At 39.7% G+C, this 21,196-nt stretch overlaps 1 protein-coding gene and 1 long non-coding RNA gene across 36 annotated transcripts in view; one reads left to right on the plus strand and one right to left on the minus strand.

The window, feature by feature from the left end:
• The window catches only part of LOC124142931 (troponin I-like), a 65,128-nt gene that overhangs the window by 19,533 nt on the left and 24,399 nt on the right, over nt 1-21,196 (minus strand). For 9 of the 35 annotated variants that reach the window (XM_046511677.2, XM_046511656.2, XM_046511678.2 and 6 more), the window contains 6 exons: nt 18,384-18,474; nt 5,802-5,885; nt 4,820-4,895; nt 4,067-4,114; nt 1,532-1,567; nt 2-217 (listed from right to left, as the gene is read on the minus strand). In XM_046511677.2, coding sequence (XP_046367633.1) covers nt 2-217; nt 1,532-1,567; nt 4,067-4,114; nt 4,820-4,895; nt 5,802-5,885; nt 18,384-18,445 — 522 coding nt within the window. In that variant the 5' untranslated portion in view covers nt 18,446-18,474. Of the gene's footprint in view, nt 1; nt 218-1,531; nt 1,568-4,066; nt 4,115-4,819; nt 4,896-5,801; nt 5,886-15,943; nt 15,971-16,989; nt 17,005-18,383; nt 18,475-21,196 lie in introns of all 35 variants that reach the window. The other 26 variants (XM_046511665.2, XM_046511666.2, XM_046511667.2 and 23 more) reach the window with 13 other exon arrangements.
• On the plus strand, nt 5,885-6,920 carry LOC124142935. The gene is made up of 2 exons (XR_006862228.2): nt 5,885-6,028; nt 6,366-6,920. It is a non-coding gene; the product is annotated as an uncharacterized LOC124142935 (long non-coding RNA).

The following is a 21,196-nucleotide window of genomic DNA, read 5'->3' on the forward strand; positions in this document are numbered from 1 at the left end:
CTTGTCTCCTTTGTTCTTCTTCCTCCTCTTTCTGTCTGCGTTTTTCCTCCTCACGTTTGCGAGCGGCCTCTTGCTCACGGCGTTTCTCAGCCTCTTCCGCCTCTCTCTCCTCTTCTGCTGCCTGCTCTTTGCGACGACGTTCTGCTTCTTCCCTGGCGGCTTCCCTGGCGGCTTGTGCAGCACTGTCGTCTTCTTCTGCCTGGCTGCTAGAAGTGTCCTGCACCATGACAAACACATGATGAAGCAGCATGTTGAGGAGTCAGGGGAGATAACTCTGAGGAACAGCTGGGGGGGGGGGGGCGGGGGGGGGGGGGGTGTTACACAAAAAGGATGTGATCATGTTGCAGATACATTACTTACCTTTGTGTGGTGGATTTGAAGATGTATGTTTGTAGCATTTAATCACATTGATTCAGGTTTCAAATTCAAATATTATTTATGAATACATACATCTCCAAATGTGTATCTGAACATACTAAGGTTGATTACTAACATTACTGGAATATCACACTGGGGCCTGATGAAACAAAATATCGAGGAAAGTTTAGCGAAATCAGACACATGCTGGGATAAGAGAAATGAAAATACTGAATAAAACGGGAATATTAGTTGACCTCTCATACTTGTGATTGGCTTAGTGACCAAAGATGATGTTTCTGTGATGTACGAAGACAGACACAAAAAATACAGATGAGTAATCTGAACTTCTGTCTTTTCAGAGACAAATGCAAACCCTCAAACTACCAAGCACCTTCCTATGATATAAATATTCCTCAGGACACATACCACTATCTACACCACAGAGAAGACTCTGTGACAGAAGGAAGATCCCGTCGTCCAGGACATATACCACTATCTACACCACAGAGAAGACTCTGTAACAGAAGGAAGATCCCGTCGTCCAGGACATATACCACTATCTACACCACAGAGAAGACTCTGTAACAGGAGGAAGATCCCGTCGTCCAGGATGTAGCTGTGCCCAGCAGGCACACTTGGAGAGGGAGACACAGCACACTTCTAATGGGAATGGGGAGTATACACGATGGTGTGGACAAAAACTATTTACTTTCAAGTCAGTAGGAAAAAGGAAATAGTCATAAAATATAATATAACAACAGGAAGACAGGATTGACTTATGAATCTTGACTTCTTATATTCTTTCATGGAGAGAATGGTGCATTGGAAGAACATAACAAGTTGATATCCATAACTCAATTAGCTAATCCTGTCTTCATTGATGCCACACCTACTAAATACCATTTAAAGATATAGCATCTGGGAAAACCAAAATGTTCCTACATTCATTGAAATTAGAGAAAGAAATCACTAAATATTGCAAAATTTTGAAGCAATGAAATTTTGAAAGTAAAAAGTGGTACCATCTGATGTGACCCATCTACATGATCCAAGGACATCTACTGGACAGCTACAGCTATGTCTATTGGTCTAGGGGCATCTGTGCGGGGCTACACTACAGTGCTGAACACAGTGATAACCTCCAGAGTGCTGCACTAGACACTTAACAAACCTGAGGCTCCTCGGCTGCGGGAGCAGGGGTTTCCTCCTGAACAAATCAAAGTACACTCCATAATGACAGGGAAAGCAGGACTCTATATACGTGTACTGTAGGTACAGTTGTAAGCTTATAACACCATTAGCCACTTGGAAAATACAGAAATACTTATCCAAATCTATATCTAAAAAATAGTTAACGATTAAAATATCATCCTTTTAATCTTAAACACTCGCGTTGAAAAAGGGGACGTTTGAATACAATAATGCCAGACTGATGCTATAGAAAATGCATTGTATATACAACAGATGCGAAACGTAACTTCATTCATACATTCAGCATTGTTTTTCTCAGAGCTGAGAAAGTGTTGGAAAGGCATGCAAATGCAAGTATGATCATGATGATATGATATGGCTATGCTGCAACACTGCATGTACTAAAGCGTGGACAGAGAGGGGACAGTGTTGATGACGTTGTAACACTGTATATACAACAGAGAGAAGGCATGGGGCAGTGGATATGTTGTAACACTGTATATACTACAGAGAGAAGGCATGGGACAGTGGATATGTTGTAACACTGTATATACTACAGAGAGAAGGCATGGGACAGTGGATATGTTGTAACACTGTATATACTACAGAGAGAAGGCATGGGGCAGTGGATATGTTGTAACACTGTATATACCACAGAGAGAAGACATGGGGCAGTGGATATGTTGTAACACTGTATATTCCACAGAGAGAAGGCATGGGGCAGTGGATATGTTGTAACACTGTATATACTACAGAGAGAAGACATGGGGCGGTGGATATGTTGTAACACTGTATATTCCACAGAGAGAAGGCATGGGACAGTGGATATGTTGTAACACTGTATATACTACAGAGAGAAGGCATGGGGCAGTGGATATGTTGTAACACTGTATATACTACAGAGAGAAGGCATGGGGCAGTGGATATGCTGTAACACTGTATATACTACAGAGAGAAGGCATGGGGCAGTGGATATGTTGTAACACTGTATATACAACAGAGAGAAGGCATGGGGCAGTGGATATGTTGTAACACTGTATATACCACAGAGAGAAGGCATGGGGCAGTGGATATGTTGTAACACTGTATATACTACAGAGAGAAGGCATGGGACAGTGGATATGTTGTAACACTGTCTATACTACAGAGAGAAGGCATGGGACAGTGGATATGTTGTAACACTGTATATACCACAGAGAGAAGGCATGGGGCAGTGGATATGTTGTAACACTGTATATACTACAGAGAGAAGGCATGGGACAGTGGATATGTTGTAACACTGTATATACTACAGAGAGAAGGCATGGGACAGTGGATATGTTGTAACACTGTATATACCACAGAGAGAAGGCATGGGACAGTGGATATGTTGTAACACTGTATATACCACAGGGAGAAGGCATGGGGCAGTGGATATGTTGTAACACTGTATATACCACAGAGAGAAGGCATGGGACAGTGGATATGTTGTAACACTGTATATACCACAGGGAGAAGGCATGGGGCAGTGGATATGTTGTAACACTGTATATACTACAGAGAGAAGGCATGGGACAGTGGATATGTTGTAACACTGTATATACTACAGAGAGAAGGCATGGGACAGTGGATATGTTGTAACACTGTATATACTACAGAGAGAAGGCATGGGACAGTGGATATGTTGAAACACTGTATATACTACAGAGAGAAGGCATGGGGCAGTGGATATGTTGTAACACTGTATATACTACAGAGAGAAGGCATGGGGCAGTGGATATGTTGTCAGAAGACAGGAACATCTTGGTTCAAGTTTGAACCTAAATGGATTTTTTGGTTTGGTTTGGATAGATAAACAAGAAGCAGGCCAAACTTTATTATCAATGGGTTATCATGATCTATCTACTAAGTATTATTATGTACATGTTATTTATTCAAATACCCAATTATTTTCTGGATAATTTATTTCAACATACAAAGAATATCTTTTCTGAAGAAACATTGGTACAGGGTTTGATAAAAATAAGAAGTGAATTTCAAGTTACATTTTAATAGTTAACCTGAACAGAAATTTTCCAGAAAACAATGCAAGCTTGCTTACAATGCATACAGCGGTATGTACACCGAGATCCTATGCTTCTGAATCTAGGAAGTAGTTCATATCACCTTCACTGTTATAAATATGTTTATATAACAGCTTATCCAGAAAAACTTCACATGAAACCTTTTATGGATTAACTTCTTAATTAACAGGGCCCTTCTTGCCCTTTCATCACCTTCATCAATAAAGACATTGTCTAACATTCTTTACATAGAACTGGTAAAGGTGACATGAAATACTGGTTGTATTGTCGTGTAGGTTAATGAAGGCAGGATATATGGCTGTAGAGCAGAATATGGCCTGGGCTGGAGTGAGTGATACACATTCCTATCTTTACAGCTATCAGTGCTAAATATAGTGATGCACACCGACTGCCACCAGTGACGGATACAACAGCAAGAACACATATGCTGGAACTATGTGGGACTATTTTACCTCCTCCTCTTGGCCTCGTCGCCTACGCGATCTATAGCTTGAGGTTTCCTGAAACATGGTGAGCATCACACACACCATATCAATATCGCTAGAGAGACTCCTTCCATGGAGTAGACATACTGCCTTATTGGATGAGATGATCATCACTAGGATGGTTTTAAGCAGATCACAGCACACAGTTTTAATGCACAAAAATTGTAAAACTCAACCAGAAGAGGAGAAAATCATAAACAAAATAACTGGACGGAGTGAAAACTCAAAATCAGTGTTGAACATACAAAACATTCAAAAACAGATAAATGTGTAGAACAATCAACAAAGCTTTAAATATATTTTGCAATAATGTTTCCATATCACTCAAATCAACAAATTCATTGTATGCTTACTATCTATCATCAAAACATCTTGTGTCAACACAAGAATGCATAAAAACAACCGAAAGTCACTCAATATAGATAACAGTAGATAAATATGCAGTCCATGTTTGTCCCCATGCTTCATAAAGATGCTTGCCACAAACGGCACGAAAACTGCTGATGCGGCTAAAGTCATCAGTTATGCACACTTTGATAAGCAATAGCCAGTAATAGAAATACAATTGTTAAACCAAAATGATATATTTTCATTTTTTTCCAGAAAAGAGGAAGTATTTAAAATGTTACATTCAGGTAAAATATGTGCAATGCAATAACAGTAACAATAATAGATTGAATGCAGTATAGACCAGGATGCTGCTGAGGTGATGTGACTTACCTCAGCGGGGGTTTCCTCCTCTTGTCTGCGGGATCTACGAGATGATCTCTCCTCCTCCTGGGGCTCGGCAGCCTGTCTGGTGACGGAAATGTTCACATGAACAAACAGTTCTAGTCTAGTAAACTAATACTGATGCAAGAAAGTTCCAATCAGTAAGGACGTTGAAACATTATCCAACAGTATTGATATTGCTATTTGAACACTTTGAGAAGTTAACTTATAATAAATCAGACAGGATGAAAAATGCTCATTTATATCCACTGTGTAATGTGGTTGCAATTTTGATGACTATCAAATAAGGAACAATCTTCAGTAACAAATTCCGAGACAGTCATGGGCATTGCTATTTGCCAGTTGCACTCATTTCCTATGACATGTAGACAAGCATCAATTCACATCCCAAGCCACTCATTAATCATGAACTCTGTGCTCCACATGTACCTGCAAGAAACCATCTCCCCTCATCTCCCCATAACTTCATCATAATTAATTAGGTGATTCAACTGCTGATGTAGCAGACCAATTATGGCTTAAAAACAAAAAGTAGCTGTCAAAGTTGAAAAGTTCTCCAGGAAGTATAAGGGAGACCACTGGAAAGTGACACCACCTTCCTGCCCCAGGGAGGCTGCCTCTGCTGCTGGACGAAGCTGTCAGTGATCATGATGAAGCACACCATGCTCTACATCATTCTTCAAGTGCTAAAGCAGAACTAAACTAATCTGCTAAAAAGCAATACCTAATATCAAAGTCACTGCCTCAATATTATATTGATATCATTAACATTTACTTTCAAAGCAATGCAGCTGTCTACCATTCACTGGTTAATCAAGTATGTGACATATGCAAAAACCTGATAGTTCCTGACATAATGATGCCTCATATCTGTGATATCCAAGAGAGTTGCATGTTGTGCTGATTGCAACATAGCAGATACATATGCCAATTCCCATGGTGATTATATTTTGGTTACATGTTATCTTGCCTTAGACGAGCCTCTCTTCGCTCGCGACGTCGACGTTCAAGATCATCCTCGCCGTTGACAGCGCTAACTTCGCTTGCCGCTGCTCTACGTTAAGGGAATCGGACAGAGTTAGGAGATCAAACCGGGAAGGCACAAAAAGGGAACACACTCTGAAAAACTCTCAAACAACAGGTTAGGAGAGGGTGTCGGATCACCTGGAAGTCTTTCCATGATGACCAATGACAGGGGTAGGTATGACCTTTCAGGGTCAAACAATTTTATTCTTTATGAACTTTATGTTTGATAAGCATGCTTGTCCATTAACACATAAGTGGACAATTATAAATGCTGATTTGATTTGTCATACCAACCAAATCCATACATTTTCTATGCTACAGTTTCAAGGTGGTGTCAGCTGAAAGTACACCTGGTGCCATTCATCTGTTCCTAATTTTCCTGAATTTACCATTGGAGAATATGCATGGATTTGGTGTGAAAAATGAGTGGAAGTTACATTCATGCAATTAACTACATGCATAAGAATCAAGGTTTCAATAGTGAAAGAAAATAAATTCATTTAAACAGTTGTGAACTGAAGGTGAAGTGTAGAACATGACGTACACAAGTGCCTACTGTGTGGTGCCAACTCTAGACAAGAACACACAACAGCCTGGGTGAGCTACACCAGGACACACAGGACAGTCACAGTGTCAGCTACACATGCCTCCTCCTCCGTCCTGGGCAACATGCTGCAGGATATGGTCCAGGGGAGATTGTGGAAGTCATTACATTGCAAAATACACAATTCTACTTTCATTTTGTTTCATGCAAAAATAGTTTGAAAAAGTTCTTAAAGTTTAACGTAGATTTCAAATTGAGTATTTTGGGATTGGAATTGTTATGGGTAGCATATCCAGAGCAGCAGCTGCAACATCCTCTAAACACTGATAACATGTGTGGACATTGTTCATTTCCTGTTTCATACATATCATTCTTGGATCAGGATTGGAAATTGTTATGGACATATTAACAGTCATTATGTTTGACATGTTGTACGACAATAATAAAATGTTATCTACAGCCAGGATACATGGTTCATGCGTATTGTGTATAAATTGTTACATGTGTGTTCATTTGAAGCGTCTGCACAGAAAAACCTGCAACCCCAGATTTGTGAGATATTCAAGTCATCTTCTGTACGTGTGCTTGTTTACCCAAATGTCATGAGGCAGGATCGCTTATTACCATGAGGATCTAATGAGGTATTGCCTAGAACAGGAACTGTGTGGTACACCCAATGATACTTCTAGACGTCTTCACTATGTTACCATGGTTACCAGACATTCCAGATTAGAGTACCTATTCTTAGAGGTGCTGCTGCCTGTACCAGCCTACCTATGTGTTGTGGCACCGCATGCCAGCCAGCCCTGCTTCACCTAGCAACTTCTAGATATTATGTCTTTGAAGTACACCAAAACTAGATACATCACTGATTAACACTTGTAAAAAATCTCCACAACCTGTGACATTTCCCTACACTCCTTGCCAGATACTATAAAGCAACAAATAATCAGTCTCTTTCAGCAAAAAAATAATCTCTCCTGTTGATCAGGTGTTGCATGGCTTGATGCCACTGATAAACACCTGTTTTGTCAAGGGATTCATAAAATGAAAAAGTGGGCATGTTTTAAACTGTTTTGTTCAGAAAGTGAAATCTACTAAAATGTATCCTGCAAGTGTATGCTTGTTAATTTAAATATGTGGGTTAAAGCACTTAGTTTCCTAATGATACACAAACATAATTAGCATCTCCTCGCCTCCTTTAACTGTGCATGATCAATCAGTGCCTGTATAATGAATTACTCTCCTGTGAACTTCTTGGTGTACATGTGTAAGTGACAGTGTCAGAGCAGCAGTACTTGTTTGGTCATGTGCCCTGCCAGGAGTCTGCAGTGACTGCCATGGCATGGGTACAGAGTGTTGGGTTTCAGCTGCTGTCATGCACACCCTCCTACATCTACTGGAGTAGGTCTGACAGACTTGTCACTGTGTACTGTAGGGAGATGGGGCCATGCGTGGCCTTGAGACTCTCCATCTGGGGCAGCTGAGGCAGGCAACACCCAGACACACCTGGGCAACATACAGTCATGGCAGTGTCGGTCAAACTACAACTGACCATGACAAGCACATGAAGAAGTCTGTCCCCCAGACCCCAGAGAAAATAAATTAAAAAAGGAGTCCAAGTCCAAGTCTAGAATGATTTGGCAAGTCTAGATTGCCTCAGCCTGAAATTAACGATTGTTCTGAGTTCCATTTGGATTTTGGATTTTTTAGTTTGAAGATATATATTTTTACATTTATTTCTGGGATTAAATGTCAGTCTACCACATGAAGGTAAGTGCAAGCAAGTACCATTCACATGTGACAGACTGAACATGGTAAGTACTGGCAATAGAGCCAAATGTGCCATCCACACATAAAAATACTGACAATATAGTCAGAGGTGCCATCCACACATGAAAATACTGGCAATATAGTCAGAGGTGCCATCCACACATAAAAATACTGGCAATATAGTCAGAGGTGCCATCCACACATGAAAATACTGGCAATATAGTCAGATGGACCATCCACACATGAAAATACTGGCAATATAGTCAGAGGTGCCATCCACACATGAAAATACTGGCAATATAGTCAGATGGACCATCCACACATGAAAATACTGGCAATATAGTCATAGGTGCCATCCACACATGAAAATACTGGCAATATAGTCAGATGGACCATCCACACATGAAAATACTGGCAATATAGTCAGAGGTGCCATCCACACATGAAAATACTGGCAATATAGTCAGAGGTGCCATCCACACATGAAAATACTGGCAATATAGTCAGATGGACCATCCACACATGAAAATACTGGCAATATAGTCAGAGGTGCCATCCACACATGAAAATACTGGCAATATAGTCAGATGGACCATCCACACATGAAAATACTGGCAATATAGTCAGATGGACCATCCACACATGAAAATACTGGCAATATAGTCAGAGGTGCCATCCACACATGAAAATACTGGCAATATAGTCAGATGTACCATCAACATATGACAATACTGGCAATATAGTCAGAGGTGCCATCCACACATGAAAATACTGGCAATATAGTCAGATGTACCATCCACATATGACAATACTGGCAATAAGTCATAAGTACAATCCACACAAGCAGATTTTCCACTAATTTACAAATATATTATGACATGGATAAACAGAATCAGATACATGTTATAAAGAACAGTCACCTTTCACTGTGCCTCAGCTAGACATGCAAAAACTCAATCATATTAGCAAGACCCAAGTATATAACCACTATAACACAAAAACAGACACTTTCTATATTTATAGCATCTTTTTTTCTACTTATAAGATCTGTTCTGTTGATTTTGAAAGCATGTGTGACTTTTCAAGAAGGTTGTGTTTGAACGGCACAGTGCTGTACATAGCCTGCATTCTAACCTTCACTTCATTTATGTAGAGAAAACAAAGATGCACAGAGTACTGATGCATGTGTTGCCATGGTAATTCCCCTGCCCATGGTGCCAAATGTTCTAAAATGTCAGGAAGAGGAACACTTGTGAAGGAGAAATGTCCTGTCTAGCGGTCACATGACCTAGCTCTATTTCCAGCATGATGTAGGGAGTGGGTAGCATCCCTGCCCCCTGACCTCCCACCACGCATGCAGACCAGCACTGACCAGCACTGACCAGCACAGACCAGCACTGACCAGCACAGACCAGCATGACCAGAAGCTGCCCAGAAGCTGCCCGGTCAATTAACACACACACATAATCTGAACAAAAACCAAGTCTTGCTCCATACACACTCCTAACAGACGGACTAATTCCCTCTAATCTAGATGTTTATATTTTACCTCTAAATTCAAAATGTGTGAACATGGTAGACTATGAATGTAATAGACATACAGCTTGGAAATGTTTTGAAAGGTGGCAGATACAAGGTTGTTCTCCAGAGATAAGAAGGTTCTTGAAACACTGCCGTCAATGACGCCGAGAGAAAGTCATAAATCCTGCCACACATAGGTGCAAAAACAGTCTCTGCATACATCGGCAGCATACTCGACCCACCTTGGCAGATATCCAGAGAAAAGCTTTTGAGGTCTGCATTAACCAACAGTTAAGAGAGAAACTTCTCCCTCTTAATGCATTGAAAAGTAAGATTCTTGACAGTTACAAGCATTACACCTGTAGCCAATTAAAATCCACTTCATAGAAGTCAACAAGTGAAAGTCACTTGGATCGATGCTTAAGATACATGTGAAACCACACAACAGCCACAGACTTGAAAGGAAATATTGAAACAAACTTGAATATCTAAATATCCACATTACAGAATTCTAAACACACACACAAAAACAATATCTTGAGTAATTCCAGAACTGAACCGAAACATACTCCAAATGAAAGAAAGTCGATGATTACCTTGAAATGAGGACTCTAGTGGAGACTGCGAAGTTCCAAGGGAAACGACCACCTTTATACCCCGACTGTGAAGTCAGAGGACCCTTGCTGGATGACACACTCGCTACTAAGACTGAGCTGCAGTACTCACAGATGAAGGCAGTGACCTGTCACCTCTCAAGGTCTCCTACCATATTGAGGTAGAGAGGGAGGGGAGAAGGCCGCAGATTGGTGGAACACCTCTGGAAGAGTATCAAGTTTCTGCCAGTCATCAACTTGAGCTACCTGGCATGTCCAGCCTGCCTCTCACTAACACACTCTGACATGCACAGTGGCCAGGAATGTCCTGCCAGACACACAGACAGACAGGCCTTATCCGGTGGCTGTCATCACTGTCTCTCACACACCACCCCATCCCGCATGGAGGTGCAACTCTACACTGTGGACCGCTGGGAAGAAGGAACAGGAAATACAGTCAACAGTTTCACTTGGACTGGACACAGTTGAGGTGTCAGTGTGTGGAGGACTGCTTGACAGTGGGCCATCCGTTGGTTGTGACAATGGCAAGGTGAGAGTATGGACAGAATGGACTGGACACCGTGTTGCAGGTGTGAAGCCATCAGGAACACCCAGCACATGATGTAACACTGGACAATAACAACAGGTGAGATAAGATTCACTTTCTGCATGTGTGGTCACCGTTTTATCTAAACCCTGTTGAAACAACCTTTACCTCTTGTATGTACATTGCCATTGACAGAACACAACTTGGTGCAGCAGAAACATAATCATCCCTTTTTGGAATGCTTGACACTAACAACTCCTGCACAATCTTCGTTACTCAAAATGTCAATTAAAATCATAATATACATCTCTTCAGACTAAATGTTGATTGTGCTTACTTAAACCCAAATTGGGCTTGTTGAAAACCATGTCAACAAACAAATACCTACTGACGTAGATGAGCTATATCTGTTTTGGCAGTATCAGTTTCACAACAGGCTGAATATGACAATGTCTGTTCCTCATACCAGTGGAAACAGGTGTTAGTTGCATTAGATGCCCTGATGAACACTCAACAGTTCCTACTGGAACCCAGTTTGGCACTGAACATCTCATTCTCCCTTGTTGTTAAACAATTAACCCCCCACTCCCCTACCCCACCCCCTCCCTGTCCATGATGACATCTGCACCTTCCCCATTCCCAATCCACAAACACGTCTAACTGTATATCCCTCTTCCGTAGCTTTGACTGGTTACTTCATCTAGATTTGTGTTGTAAACTGTTGTCTTCAAATGTCATCTGAAAATGTTCCCATTTTGAACGGTGACCACAATGAATTAATTATTAGATTTTCTAATTTTTTAAGAATGTGAAATGGGATGCAGTTTTGATTTATTAAGTTTTATTTATTTTTACCAACTGTTCAAGGCATCTGAAGTAGTTCACATGAAGCATCACTGTTTGGTAGGACATCTGTATGAGGGTTGGCTGAAAAGTTCTGAACCTAACTATGAACGATGTACAGTACACACTAAACGTTTCCCTGTATTGAGTACATTAATTTCCATGCTTACAGGCTGCATTTGAACCTAATACACAGAAAGGCAGCATATTTCTGCAGACATCAAAGTGACTAGGTATTCTCTGTTGATGAGCATGGACATCATTGGACCAAAACTGACAAAACCTCCAACAGCCTCCATCAACATAGTCCATCAAAGTCAGGCTCAGAGCTTGTCAGCAACACCTCATATACTGAGTACTTCATCAAGCAAGGAAAGAACTTAAGCCAACAATCCATACTTTTTTCATCTTTAGGTACTTGGGAAAAATTAATTAAGAAAGTATTTTGTAGTGACACAGGATGAGATGATAATCTAATAATTACTTTATTATTATTAATCAATAAAAGGTAGTTATTAACCAAAGTATCTAGCCTTAACTGGTTTGGGTGACTCTTTGAAACACTGTCATCATTCCTGTACATGGATAATGTTGTTTGTCAAACATGGCACATCAATGATACCTCTTACTGAGTCACAAACTGAGGGCTGTTATTGTTATGTGTTTAAGAACTTCTTAAAACAAAAGTACATTTTCAACCGAAAAACAACCCATACTTTATAAGAATGAAAACATAGAAAACGGATTTTCTTATCTGACTTTTAAATATACAAATATGCCTGCATGTTCTGATGTCATTTTATCCAGTTGCTTAGTGTATAGATGACCGGTTGTTGTCTAGAGAAGGAGCGATGTTGTGGGATGGCTGACTGCATGTTTTTGGTAGTATCAGGTGTCCCCCACCATCCCACCAGATCTTTCTCCAGAAACAGCAATATGATCTCAATACAAAATGCACCATGTTTATGTTGGCATGAGATGGATAATCTAGCAATTATCATTCCATGCAGTTTGTCCCTTATCTACAAGCCTTCTGGTATCTCACACACACACCACATCCCTCCCACCCCCATCCCCCACCCCCACCCCAGGGCTTAACATACCGATGCTGCCTGCTTTTCTGCTCAAGTCTGGACAAAGTTGTCTTGCGAGAAATGAAGCATTTATCAAACATACAACTGGACACTTGCCAGAAATACACCTCGTTTGTACCTGGCAGTGTTCTCTATGTCAACAGTGAAGCAACACATCGTTGGCATACAGTTATACACAGTTGCCATGACTACCCGGATGCACATTATACTCTAGAAAATACCGTACTGAAAATCTACTACAGATGGAAGTTCAATAATGAGTGACCTCTGACTTTCTGTTGTCTTCTTTGAAAAGATGTGTCTCGAATTATTACAATGATGTAAAAGAGCGTAAATTGTGGCACAAGATTCTTTATTTCAAACAGTAAAAAGTAGATAGAATTGAGAAGAAATTTTTCACTTGAGTTATTCTATGTCCCCCTCCCCAACCAACCTACCCGCCCACGATGACCTACAGTGCTGTGACCCCAGTGAGAACCTGCATGATTGTACTGCTATACCTGCTGGTGTAGCATTGGCCAGAGACACTTCCAGTGCACCGATGATTTACAGTCATACACTAGTCAGTCAGAATTATTTAGTAGCATCTAACGTAATTCCTTCAAGAATTTGACAATAATAATGAATACAATGTCGATAAACAATTTCTTCATTTGAGACTTAATGAAAAGTTCATTGTACAGTGAGGTTATGCAGGTGGAATAACAGAAAATAAGCTCTAACCATAACACATAATTCTGATATGCCTCTTGTCTCATCTGCTGGTTTAGATTACAAATGTCAGAATGTTTATTTCATGTACCGGTAAAATATTCTAAAAACTAAGCAGCTGCTGACCATCTTGTAGACCAATCTGTAAGTAATCTGCATAAGTGCCCAATGCTAAGTCCGCAGATTTATACATGACAGTCAGTATTTTATTGTGATTACAGATTATTTACAGATAAAGCTGCAGTGTTAAAGAGGCATATAATTAGTTACTGTTATTTAAATTGTTTTAGTCTGATTAACGTTTGAACTGTGTTTGTTCTCTACTGATCTCTGGCAACAAATTTAACTTGTTTCGTATGTTTTTAATAAGCACCTGCTTTGTCCTTTTTTATCCTTGGGAGCTTATAATGACGACTACAATACAGTATGTTTTTCATTGACCAAGTATTTCAAAACCTGCATCCAAGAGTTGATCTGATCAGACTAGGCAGCAGCCCTGCACTCCCAGCATGAAGACTGCACCAGGACATAGTCCTACTGTACATGTATAGCCACAACACAAATCTCCATACATACAAGGCTCTGTTCCCACATTCACAGTCAGAGACAGAGAAATGTTCCCACATTCACAGTCAGAGACAGAACAATGTTCCAACATTCACAGTCAGAGACAGAACAATGTTCCAACAATCATAGTCAGAGACAGAACAATGTTCCAACAATCACAGTCAGAGACAGAACAATGTTCCAACAATCAGTCAGAGACAGAACAATGTTCCAACAATCATAGTCAGAGACAGAACAATGTTCCAACAATCACAGTCAGAGACAGAACAATGTTCCAACAATCATAGTCAGAGACAGAACAATGTTCCAACAATCATAGTCAGAGACAGAACAATGTTCCAACAATCACAGTCAGAGACAGAACAATGTTCCAACATTCACAGTCAGAGACAGAACAATGTTCCAACAATCATAGTCAGAGACAGAACAATGTTCCAACAATCACAGTCAGAGACAGAACAATGTTCCAACAATCAGTCAGAGACAGAACAATGTTCCAACAATCATAGTCAGAGACAGAACAATGTTCCAACAATCACAGTCAGAGACAGAACAATGTTCCAACAATCACAGTCAGAGACAGAACAATGTTCCAACAATCATAGTCAGAGACAGAACAATGTTCCAACAATCACAGTCAGAGACAGAACAATGTTCCAACAATCATAGTCAGAGACAGAACAATGTTCCAACAATCACAGTCAGAGACAGAACAATGTTCCAACAATCACAGTCAGAGACAGAACAATGTTCCAACATTCACAGTCAGAGACAGAACAATGTTCCAACAATCACAGTCAGAGACAGAACAATGTTCCAACAATCACAGTCAGAGACAGAACAATGTTCCAACAATCACAGTCAGAGACAGAACAATGTTCCAACAATCACAGTCAGAGACAGAACAATGTTCCAACAATCACAGTCAGAGACAGAACAATGTTCCAACAATCATAGTCAGAGACAGAACAATGTTCCAACAATCACAGTCAGAGACAGAACAATGTTCCAACAATCACAGTCAGAGACAGAACAATGTTCCAACAATCAGTCAGAAAAAGAGCAATGTTCCAACATTCACACCAACATGCATACACTAACCATTTTATTTGGGGCATAACTCAAACAATTCACCCAATCAAATACATTAAAAAAATAACTCATTAAGAAAACCAATATAACAGAACACTATGTAAGTTCAAACATGAATTGAAAAGAGTATTAAACTGCCATGCTAGATAGACAACTTGTTTCAGTCTGACAAACAGGAACTTGTTGTAGAATGGCAACACGGTAGGCCTGCACTGGGGCTCCAGCAGAACCCTCTCAGTAGAAGAACAGGGGCCATAGCTTAGTGCAGGAATAGAACAGTCTTACATAGGAAAGTCTGATGAGTCAACTTGACATAAGACAGGAGGCTCGCATCTGACTGCTGCAGCCCAACATCTACACAGAGATCTTGGCAGAGAGAAGATGGAGATTTTATGAGTGACTCTGACAATTCCCTGATTCGGCAAGAAATGTTTCTATTCCTGCAAAGCATACAGCAGCACAGATAGTGTGATTAGCTGCAGCACTGGAGATATAACGGTATCAGTGTAGCAGAGAGTAGAGGTACAGCAGCACAGATAGTGTGATTAGCTGTAGCACTGGAGATATAACGGTATCAGTGTAGCAGAGAGTAGAGGTACTTGGTTATTGAAACAGGAAGAGAATGTTTTGAAATGCAAAGATGTAGTCATTATTTCAACTCCGATTGGGACATTAATGTAGTATTTAGTTGGTAATGCTTCACCCCTTGAATCTAGCAAGTAATGAAGCAGAATGTGTGATAAAGTAACAGACAACGCAAGAAGATGGAAACCGACATGCCAGCCATCAGCTGTCACTTACTCCTCCTCCTCCTCGTCCTCATTAAACCTTGCAATAAAGAAACAATGGTTATCACAATACTCAAGGCATCTGCAGCACAACCTGAAGCAAGCAGAGTGCTGCAGGATTCATGGCTTCGTATGATTCAGCCTATGTGTCTAACATGCAGCCTACAGCAGCTGTTTACATCCACCAGAATCACATGATATGGATATTACATGGATGAGATGTGCAGTAACGCTAAGCATCATTTGATGTCAACAACAGCATCATGATCATCACCCCATGCAGAAAACTTCAGTTACACAAATCCTGAACAAAAGGAGTTTGTCACGTCATTAGAAATGACATCTGATTCTTGTATAAGAGTATTGAACATGTTATATGCAAAACTTCACGCAATGATGTATGTGCATCATGCAGAGCTGTTATAACGCTTAAAAATTGTATGTTTATATTCATAATGTGAAATCAAATTCAAAGAAAAACTTTAAATTATGTGAATTAAGTTAAACAGCTATCTGTTATTCACATTGTTTGAACACACAGCACTAAGCATATAAGCTTTAACATGTGTATATCAGCATGAGACATTACTTGAGACCAGCAATATAAGATGCCTGTTGCAGTGCATGCAGTGAATAGGCACTCAGCTAATTAATGTCAATGAGTCTATTAATACCTTCACAAAAGCCAATATGACTTATTATTTTTATGGTTTAGTAAATGTATTAATGATTTCGCTCATGGTATTAATTCTCTCAAACTGATGAGGACTGATGAAGAAGCATTCTTTAGCAAGGCAAACAGAAACATGTCTTTCTAGATGAAACTCTTGTTATGCCACAACTCACAATACATTCTCTGACAATAAACATGTGTTAGTTTTCTTTTCTCATTTTTCTCCCTGATAACGAGAGCTAGTACAGGACAACATGGGGATGTTGCCACATTGTTGTGAGTCAGGATTCTGGAAGGGAAAACCACTCTTGTCACACACTGTCAATTCAAACAGATATCCCATGTTTCAAATGGTCTCCACAATAAACCCACACATGACAACTTACTCTGATGAGCCCTCGCTGTGCCAGACAGAAAATACATGTTAGTTGCACATCCATACACCACATGTAAGCACAGCGTTATTGCCTAGGTATACAGTCTATCAATATACAATTTAGTGATGTTAATTTCTGAAATTTATTAAATGCAAAGTACATCAACAAACTTTTATCTTCCAATATAATGACATACATGATGTGATAGTAAATTTTGAATATTATTGATCATACAAAATTAGTGAAACTGTAAATATATATATTTGCTTCCAAACAAATGCAAGTTATTTTGATGAAATGAGATGAGTTGACACACAGATGAATGAAATCTAAACCTAGTTCACGTAGCAGTTCTCTCATATTTGGATAGTGAATGCAACATGTTTCAGCAAGGGGGGTATGACATATTCAGTCTTAGTCAAAACTCACAATCTGTTGATCTCTCAGGTATTATAGAAATGGTGGATTTGACAATATACAGCCAACATGGCAACTTTTGGTGAGTTTAACGTCTTAAAATGTCACTGTTTTTAAGTTATATTTACGAATATACAATCGTGAGTTGATTTTTTTCAAAGTTCTAAATGTACAAATATATGTCTTTAAAAGCGCTAATACTTCTCTAGGTAGTATATACCAGCTTCAGGATGATAACAGAAAATAGGATCCAGACACATACAAAAGTAGGAAGGTCAGACTATCCCTATACCTATGACTGCAATACTGTCTACATTTAAAAACCACTGATGAGTCTATTGAGTCTATGCATATTTCCCAGCAATAAACAACTAACGGTGATGAACCCAGGCATTATATAAATATACACACATTAAAACACATTCAAAATATGACCTTCACTTATGGCTGAATTTCTTAAGACCACCAAATGTTTTTTTTTATTTCACAGGCCGCCACCCCTACTGAAATCTTCTATAAATTCCATGTCTAAATCACCATCAGTGATTCATGAGGCCACTTACAGTTTGAAGTCCACAGCAGAATGACTTTCATATAAATAAATAATTGACATTAATTTTATTTTTATTTTGACTGACCTTGTGTGGAAAAGTTGGAATAAATCCATGAAACATAAAATTAAGAAAGTGTGGCCTGATGAATCCAGCACAAATGTAGGGGACATATTGGGGCACAGTAAGTAGAGGTCCAGTGCTGCAGTTGTTTCAGCAGTACTTCCTACATGGCAATGAGTGTCATGACCGTACACAAACATGGAGCGCAGAAACAAAACACTTACGCACAAACACTGTAAACAAAAGGACAACATATGCTGAAACAAAACATTAACATACAGAAATAAAAGAAGCTAAACAACCACCACGACACAGAATTTGATGATCTGCAGTTACGAACGCAAGACGATGATGAGAACAACGTATACTTACTCATCTTCCTGTTGTTGCCGTCTGCGGCGACGGGCTTCGCGGCGTTCTTCCATGCTACTCATTTTGGTCAAGTTTGGTCACTAACGAAACTCTGAAATTGATAAAAGTTTGTTATAAGACAAACACAACAATTTGGTAATAATGTGTTAAAAGAATCAGTGTATAGCAGAGGCCGGTGTTAAATCTAACATGTCTGAAGCTCATAGAGGCATAACCCAACAAACAGTCCAGATTCCAATGTGTACCCCTCCATAGTAGCAAGTCAGTCTGCAACAACATCTGGACAAGGTGTTCAGTTTTTCAAATAACTTTGTTACATTGAAAATCTGAATTAAACAAGGACTGTTTCAGTGTTATATCTTAAATTGAATCTTCTTTTGTGTTCATTCCCATAGGGGAATTCAGATTAATTGTATGTCAAACACATTCTGATGTAAACAAATAAGGCAATACACAGTATACAGCAGAGGAAAGCGTACTGCTGTGTTGATGCGTCATAGCAACAACATAAGGCACACAGTGACATGTTAGCATCTGGAGTGTCAGCTAACTCTAGCCATCTTCTCAGTGTATCTTAAATCTCATGTCAAACAAATGCCTCCCTTCATGTACCATATTTGCCATAAAAAGCACCCATGATGGGCACTTAGAAAATTGACAAAGGAGCATGCTTATTGTACCATACACAATGAGTACAATTTGTTTTGTGAGATCAGGTGGTAGTGAACCAACAGTGAGTTCAAACATGGATGAATCTAAAACATTTATTATAATAGTTACAATTATATATCCCTTCTTTGCTTTTGTTTTCTGTAAAACATCTGTAACATACACAAGAATATATGGCCTGTCATGTAAATTTTCTTTTTTAGTGGGGGGGAATTTATTATTATTTACAGATTGATCCAGAAGTTAGTTATCAGGGTGCTTACTAGAAGGGGACTGGAGAGGGGTGCTTAATACGGCAAGGCCCGTGAAGATCCGCGGTAGAAAAGGTCTTCAGCAACCCATGCTTGTCGTAAAAGGCAGCTATGCTTGTCATAAGAGGCGACTAACGGGATCGGGTGGTCAAGCTTGCTGACCTAGTTGATGCATGTCATCGATCCCAATTGCGTGGATCGATGCTCATGTTGTCAATCACTGGATTGTCTGGTCCAGACTGGATTACTTACAGACCGCCATCATATAGTTGGAATATTGCTTAGTGCGGCATTTCACAACAAACAAACAAACAAATAATACGGCAAAAACGTTCCCTTAGTTACCTCCATGAGTATATATTTATGAAACTGACCAGATTGGTATATCTACATAGCAGATGTGTGCAAATGAAAGAAAGAAACAAAAGATGTTTCACTGCCTTGAACATTCAGTTAAGTGCTAAAGCTGACATCATTAACATCTTCGTGACTTTTGATTGCATAAGAATACCTTTCTTGATAAATATGTCCCAAATGTGATAAGAACATGGCTTTCAGCGTGGCACAATGAACACTGCATCCACTATAGATTGCCTGTTACTAACATGTATCAGGAATACTTTGAACTAGTTGATGTTTGGCAGCATTCTGCTAATCAGCTGGAATCAGTTGTCATGGAAACACAAGACATCATATGCTGAAACGGGTTGGAAAAAGCATAATCAGTTTCAACTCAAAATCAGACAAGATGTGTTTTGGTCCATCTTCAAACATGTCGAATGAGTTTAAACCTGTATGACGAAATTGTTGTGTTTGATTATCTCATGCCTAAAATACCAACAACAATTTTTTGTGGTCCTTTTGCTAAACTTTACAAAAAGTTTCAAAGGACTTCAAGATAGTATTCAAGAGCCCTATGGAAAATTAACTATAACTTTAGTATTTACAAGTGTTTACATCAGATGTTGCTGAGTATTTCCAGTAAGCGTTGATTCCAATGAAATGTCCGAACACTGAATACACAGTAACACCACAAGTCTAGAACCGGATGTTTATCTCCTAAATAACATACAAACTGAAACAACTGGGATTTTTTGACACAGTCAATATTTCATACATCTTAGATCAAACATTTTCAGATTAATACTTTTCAGAGCAATAGATTAAATGAACTGTCTGGCTAAGTCTAAGTCAGCTTTGAGCTTTTGAAAGAAATCTCACATTTTTGCCCTTTGTCAGTTGTCAGTTTGTCAGATGTGAATAAATAGAGGATTCAAGCTACACTTTATCACATAGACAAGGGGGAGTTCTAGCACACATGGGAAATCACCACAAACCACACGAGTAGTAGTACGGGTTATCTCCCTTGTTCCACCAATATTCACAAGTATGTCATGACCTTGGGCCTGACGAGTAACCATGGTGATGAGACAGGTGTTCCACACCAGGTGGTAATATAACACTGCATATAGTCCACGACTGCACCATACATGCGTTCTTCATCAAACACATACCCATGTTCCTCTCATTAGAACATACACTGGTCATGAACTGTATCTGAGATGAAAGACTAAATACATCATCTTTCATACCTTAATTTGATCAAATTTGTGCTTTCATCAATTAATCACATATAAATTAAATCCACAAACCCAAAGTTTGAACATCCAACTCACGACATTAATGCCTGCCCCAGATGGGGAGAGCCCCTATACCTGCCCCAGATGGGGAGAGCCCCTATACCTGCCCCAGATGGGGAGAGCCCCTATACCTGCCCCAGATGAGGAGAGCCCCTATACCTGCCCCAGATGGGGAGAGCCCCTATACCTGCCCCAGATGGGGAGAGCCCCTATACCTGCCCCAGATGGGGAGAGCCCCTATACCTGCCCCAGA

The sequence above is a fragment of the Haliotis rufescens genome, unplaced genomic scaffold (genome assembly GCF_023055435.1).
Source record: "Haliotis rufescens isolate VD_foot unplaced genomic scaffold, xgHalRufe1.0.p SCAF_6, whole genome shotgun sequence".
Classification (NCBI taxonomy): Eukaryota; Metazoa; Mollusca; class Gastropoda; order Lepetellida; family Haliotidae; genus Haliotis; species Haliotis rufescens.